The sequence below is a fragment of the Physcomitrium patens genome, chromosome 22 (genome assembly GCF_059467195.1).
Source record: "Physcomitrium patens ecotype Gransden chromosome 22, ASM5946719v1, whole genome shotgun sequence".
Lineage (NCBI taxonomy): Eukaryota > Viridiplantae > Streptophyta > Bryopsida > Funariales > Funariaceae > Physcomitrium > Physcomitrium patens.
The window spans coordinates 27,717-34,777 of NC_143431.1; the positions used below are offsets into that span (position 1 = coordinate 27,717).

Sequence of the window (7,061 nt, forward strand, 5' to 3'; positions counted from 1 at the left end):
TAAAAGGCCTAAAAGTTTTTGGAAGGCCTAAAATTTATGTAAAATTGTGTATTATTTCAAGCTAAATCTTAAATCGTGGAATACCTCACCTACAAGATTTAACTTATTCTTAATCAATCTTCTTTAAAAGAACACACCTCACAATCTTCAGAATTGCACATTATTAACATTCAATTTAGATTCTAGTGTCAATATTCTATATTCATCTTCTGATGAAAAATCATATATTTACTGAGGACACCCCACCAAAGATCATCACTTTCACAAATAGCGTGCGAAGCGAAAATAGTTCATCTCAGGTCAGCTGGAAACACTACATTACTCAGTGTGACTAAACCGAATCAATGAAGTCAAAAATAAAATAAAATGTGTAGTTAACTGGGAAAGTCGTGACGTTTCCTCATCCCTACTTCTAAATTCTCCAGACAATGATTTTCTGGGGTTGTAAATTCTGCAATATAAGCATTAATGCCCTACCTAGTAAGCAATTTCAGACAAGGTTAAGCGCTTCCTGCGAACAGGCTTTTGGTACATTTTCTTGAACAAACAAGGCCTCACTCATTGACATTGCACTGCTGCAGGAAGGGATGATCATACTTTACATACTTCGACCAATATGGCTTGAATTTTGAAATAGCGATTTCCAACCATGGTTTCATATTTCCGTTCCAATGTATGACTGCAGCAGATTCGATATCCGTTTCTTCGATGGCTGGATTGTAGCCTAATCCAAGGACGTGCCATGACTTTTCCAGAGGTTGAGTCAGCTTATAGAACGTGATAAGGCCTGGTGGTAGAGTCCCAAGCTTCCACAAAGTTCGTTCCTCATTCTGCATTATCAGACTGATATTAGCAAACTTTGCCAGATAAAGTAGAAGCTTTCAATAAGCCTAACTATATGCATGTAAAAAAAATAATAGAAAAAAAATTGAAGCGAAATTTAGTACTCTTAATTCAATCAAACTAACCTTCAAAAGTATATTGAAGCACAACTGATATGCACAATAACTTAGAGATGATCCAGTTAAAAATGGTGTTTGCTCAAGGATATATGGAAATCAGAGGTTCACATACCATGCTTTGCCATTTATGGTAAATACCCGTGATGTCTTGGATTTTCCATTGCTTCAAATCAAAAATGTTCATTCCATAGGCCCAACCACAAGCATCTGATTTGAAGTTTCTGGCAATGAGGGGATTAGAAAAATTTAAATATGTGTTGAATCTATGAAAGCTGGGACCACAAGTTTCAACAGCCCCATTAACATTCCCCTTCAAGTCAATGTCCCAAAGCCCTGTGAGATCCTTTTGTACAACAATGTCGTCATCCAGGAAAAGTATCTTATCCAGCTTGGGGTAAACCTCTGGTAGATAGAATCGCAGGTGATTGAGCATAGACAAATACTTCGGGTTCCTGTACTTCAAGTTTGAAGTTCCCGCAGCGAGTGTGTTTGCGTTGTCGGCCTTGAAGTAATACTCCTTCATGGCAGCTGACTCCAGCTGCTTCAACACTGGACAATAGGAGGAATTCAGCCATTTAAAATCATCCACACTCTCAACTTGGATGGTAGCAGCACCGGGGGGGTTGAGCAAGAACCACATGCGCATGGCCCCATAGTTCAGTTTGTCTGTAACAACATGAAAGACATGCTTACTGGGATCCTGCAACAGCAGATAACACTTAGGCCTTGCAAAATAACAGAGAAGCTTATTCTCAAACCGCTAAAACTAAAAAGAAAATAGACCTATGCTATGTAAGAGCTTCGAACTATTCTAGAGCTGATTGGGTCAGCAGCGACCTGCCGGTAAATGCAGTTGGAATATGCAGCGAAAGATTATACCTACAATTGTAGCATACATAACCTAAGGATAAATGCCAAAGTATCACCTATCCCCAACAAGATATACGTGGCAAAAACTGATAAAAGTAGTCCTATTTTTCAAGACAACGTTCGTTTGTAAACTGCAAAATTGGGATTCTGCTATTTAGAAAAGGCATACCTTCGCATTGGTAATAGTGGAGTTCACCACAACTGCTGCTGCCAAAATGTTGTCAGAGAAAAGAGCATAGTGGAACAAAGCAGGATCTTCCAATTTATTTTGATCCGGGAACTCCCGATATTTTGATGCAAGGGCGTAGAATTCTACTGTCAGCCTTTGAGAGAAGCAGTGGAGTCCCTTGGGAATAGTTTTAGCAGCTAATTGACTCAAAAAAGTGCCCTGTTTTTTCAGCGAGCGGGCAGTGTCCTCAGCTGCTTGAAGCATGGCTCTCAGCTTCTTGACCATGACGCCTTTGTCGTAATCCTTTTCTCTCGCTTGAAGTAGAAGCTCACCCATGAGCTTCATCTTCTCATCAGCCCTACAAGCAGATATATAGTGCATCATTTCTGAGTGTTTGCAGCTTGAATTATGCACTGAAGTAGACTGCGAAAGCCAACACAAGAAAATCCGTAACCGCTGAACTTGGTGGCAAAAACTACCAAATCAAACCTAGAAAAACATACCCTAAACTCATAATATTTCATATGCAATCCTGTCACTGATTGCAGATGAATAGATCTACACAGGGCTAACATCACTCTCATGACAGGATAGTCTAAGGCAAACAGTGACACTTGGCTCACCCAGGTGGGAGCTCAGCGTCGGAAGTCACGTCACCAAGTGTAAGTGTATGCTCCTTGATTCGAAGCTTCAGATCCCTGACAAGTTCATAGTGCCCTCGAGACTGAGCTATATATGCATATACTCGAGCCATTATCAATTGGTCCCGCATCAACCTGGCCAAAGCGTCGGGGTTTTCATAGTCGGGATCCCGCCTCCAGACGCTGTATTTGGCAGTGATGTTATTGGTCACTACTTTGGACTTCTCTATAACTTCAGCTTCCAGCTTCCGAACTTGCTCTTGATCGCGCTGTATCAACGCAATGAGCCTCTGCTGTTGTCTCGCTAGTCTTTGTTGCTGCAACAGCAAAACAAACCTTGCCAGGTCAAACCTTGTCTTCTCAATAATGTATACAAACTAAACAACCAGTGAACAGTGAGGCTACTTTCAATCACAAGCTTGTTTCAACGTACCACTTGTGCTAGCATGTTTAATCTCAAACTTTAGATTAAAAATAATAAACTAGGCAAGCAGCGAGGCCAGATGAAACATACGTGGCCTTTGAAGGCTTCTATGCATCCACTGTTCATGGACATGAAAACAGCAGAGCAAAGCCCAGATTTGTATCACAACTGTGTCACGAATCACAGTGGTATAATAAGTACCAGAAAGATATTTTCATCCGAAATGATTTTTTAGTTATTAACGCAGACCTTTCTAGCTAGTTTTGTGACTTCATCATCCTGATTTGGAACGAATTTTATGATGCCGTTACCTGCAACAATGCCGTTAAGGAACACGTCAAGACATGACCATTGCAAACAGTGTAGAAAGTGACACATCTATCTTTCGTAAGTACTATGGTAGATGATATGACATAGTCATAAATCTGCAATGACACTTGCATAGCGTGACTACACGATGCAAGTTACTTTAGGCTTAAAATTGTATCGAATAAGTCTTCGATGCAAGGGTACCTCTAGCATCGGAAATTTCAAGATCCTTGCGCTCTGCAATGACGGTTGCGTTTTCCCCAGCCTTAGGAGCCTCAGTGCCTTCTTTCACATCATATTCCTTACCCTCAGACTCTTTGATCTCGAGATCCTTACTCTTAATATCGTCCTCTGAAACAACTCGAGAATTCTGGCAAGGGCATTAAGTTGACACCTTGAGAAGTAGCAAAGGGGTTCACAAAATCTAAAGACGGGAGAGCAATAATAATTCATAGAAAGAATTATGTACGTCGAAATGCAGAATAGATAAGCGTTGCATTAAATATGCAAGATGTGAACATCTTATGTATTGTTCGGGAGTACCACAACAGAAGTAATATGAGCTCCCAGTTATAAAAGTACCTGATAGGAGCTAGACTTTCTAGTCATGAAAGTGCTCTCCTCTTGCACCCATGATGAAGACAAATCCGTGAGGATAACGTTGAGATTCAATGGTTCATTATCTTCTGGATTCGCAGAAACAATATCAAGCACCTACATAGAAAACAAGCGAATACAGGATTTATAACAAGATCCACATAGATTTGGAGCTGCGATAACAAAGATTAATCACAAAGTTAAAAAAGTTAAGAAAGAAAGCCAGTTAACAAGAATTGAGAAAAAAGAAAAAAGAAAAAATGCAGCAAATTACACTCGAGGATGCATGATAAAAAGAAGACTGAATTTAAGCAAACTTCTTCAAAATGGTACAGCCGCTACATTACCTCTTTCGGGAACAAGGCATCTATGGCTTCCAGAGCAGCACGCCTTCTCATTTCTTCTGCTCTTGTCTACAGCGTACACTAAGTTTTAGTATAATATATAATATAATATATAAAAACTGTCAACTCAGGCATCCCAGTTCCGCGACGGTTGAAACAAAACATAATGGTCACTGCCTGCGAGTGGAACACTTTTTTTCCAGTGATGAAACCACATCATGAAGAAAAATGCTACATACCGAGAAAGCTGCATCATCGGAAGCTGAACCTGCACATAGAGCAACCCAATCATTCAAATAAAGTTTCGATAAAAGAAATGATAATAATTAATTTTAGAAGGTTCAAAAATTGCTACACAAGAAGAAAACATGAAGGAAGCACGGTATGCCACCCATTCTCTGAACCACCACCGTTTGATGAATCAGAAAATTAACACAAGAAAAAATAGAAAGCTCGGGTTTAACAATTGCAAGCAGCTCGCCATTAAGGTACTTTCAACCCCACACATAGACTGTGGTGTTAAGATAGGGTGATCAACCTTCCTGACAAATCATCAAAAAAACTTCTACCACACGGTTTCAAACTCTGTGAAATTTGTATACTCTCAATACCTGCGGAGAAAAGTTTTGTCGTCCTCGATGTTATGATGACAAGGGGGGCACAAACGGAGACAAGTAGGAGCGCAATAACAGAGACTCTACACGCCCCATGCTTGGCATTATTGTTTCTTGTCAGCAAGCCTGATGGTGCACCCCGTTTAAACGCCATGAAGAACTTACCCGAGACGCTTATAATAGCTACGCCCCTTACATGCGAGAATGTGACAGGCGTATTGACCTTCACTTCTCACCCTCCCTAACATGACTGAGCTGAATAAGGAACTTCATTTTTCATTACATACTCCTAAATATAGTTGCGTTGATAAGGATCACTACAGAAGCTCCAATCCGCTATCAGGAGAAATAACGCAGAGCTGCACAAACAGAAACATTCCATTACTTCAAAATCATATCATGGATCTACTGAATCCTCCTTTCAAGGTCACAATGTGAGAATAAAATCTGTGTGGTGAGGCCTGAATCCTTCCACAACCTGACGATGAGACGGAGTACCACAGACTAGGACTGAACATCATAGTGCATTGACGTGACGAGCTAGAAACAAAGTCACCTCCGATTACGTACACGGACGGTTATTTATAAACGAAGATGAAATTTATTTCACAAACTCCCAACAATAATCTGGCACTACACCCTTTCCAGAGTCCTTCTGGGATACTTAAAAGCGGCTAATAACAGTAAAGAAAAACAAACAAACAATACCTATGTATGTGTGTGTATGTATGTGTGTGTATGGATATATGTATATATGTATACATAGAGAGAGAGAGAGATCAAAAACAAACACATTTTTATAATTCGTGTAGGTTTTTCTTTTTTTCGAAACTAGTCTAAACAAAAGGTCCACGCACAAATGTGAAAGCTATGCAGCCGAAACAAAGCGCACAGATGAGATCCAAGAAGGCCCCGCAATCCACCTTAAAAACCGCTAAACTGAATGTTCGTACCTACACACCCAAGAATCTAGCAAAAGAGCGAGGATACACATACTAGCCATCTAATGACTCAAACCTCCACGCAAACGAGGTCTCATAACTGCTACCATTCTAAATGCCAGCCAACTGCGGAACCGATTGCAGACTCAAATAAGACGGAAACGCAAACCCCAACTCGACATTCTCACAATACACACCACGTGACAAAATACCGATGCTTGAAGGCTCAGCTGGAAAGTATGACCACACACCTTCCTCAAGATCCCCAAGCTGCAGTCAATTCTCAAGCCTTGACATCAGCACCACCCCCACCTCCACAAGAACAAACACCTCTCTCCCGCATTACTCGCGAATCACATCACGCAATCGCGGGCTGACAAATCCATCCAGCAAGAACGCCGACCTTCCTCGCAGCTGCGTCTCGACCATAACTAATCCACTCGACTCCACTTTCACCACCACCACCACCCTACGGAGCGAGCCGTCCAAAGCTTTTCTACTGCGTATCACAAGAAAAGTCCGTCGCCTGATTCCCTAAACCCTGCACCGCAGCATTGCCTTGACTCAGAGATAGCGAGGGAGGCATCATCGCACATGGAGGCAGGCACTGCGAGAAAACGGGCACAATGCGCGCGTTGTGTCAGTAATGCCGAACTCCTCTGCGCCACGCTCTATCACCGTCTTCGCTCGCAGGGATAGTCGGTCCAGGGTGTGACCTTAAAGCCGTGTGGAAAAGTATTCTCACGGTCCCAACGCAACCCTACACAGAAGATCTCTACTACACCTGGTTTACTGTACAGGTGACGCCTAGGTGTATGCATGGAGTGATTGGCGCATTCATGATTTGGCTCAGGAGCTCCTCCCTCTATCGCTTTAAACATACACATGTATATAGATATAGATACAATTTTATAGATACAATATTATACTGTGCAATTGACCCTCTTGCAATTCATCCGAACCCCTGGATGATGAAATTTGCCCCCTCTCTCTCACCCTTCTTCTATATACATTCACCCCTTGAATCACACTATTCTTGGAACTGTCTGACCCCTAAAATTTGATCTCCCTGGACCTTGGTAATTGAATACATCTAGCCAGCAGCACATGTGGTATGTACATGTTTGTCATCCTATTCATCCAAATTCCTAACCATTCATTGGATGGAAGTTGGTTAGCATAGATCAGTC

The 7,061-nt window shown here is 41.5% G+C and overlaps 1 protein-coding gene across 1 annotated transcript; it reads right to left on the minus strand.

Annotated features, from left to right (window-relative positions):
• Positions 1–268: 268 nt before the first annotated feature.
• On the minus strand, positions 269–6,506 carry LOC112275249 (polygalacturonate 4-alpha-galacturonosyltransferase). Its single transcript, XM_024505458.3, has 11 exons — positions 6,123–6,506; positions 4,928–5,289; positions 4,556–4,584; positions 4,320–4,385; positions 3,958–4,089; positions 3,580–3,745; positions 3,316–3,377; positions 2,625–2,959; positions 2,002–2,359; positions 1,075–1,662; positions 269–830 (listed from the first exon to the last, which is right to left on the minus strand). The coding sequence occupies exons 2-11, from the start codon at positions 5,082–5,084 to the stop codon at positions 555–557; spliced, it is 2,169 nt and encodes a 722-aa protein (XP_024361226.1). The 5' UTR covers positions 5,085–5,289; positions 6,123–6,506; the 3' UTR covers positions 269–554.
• Positions 6,507–7,061: the final 555 nt, after the last annotated feature.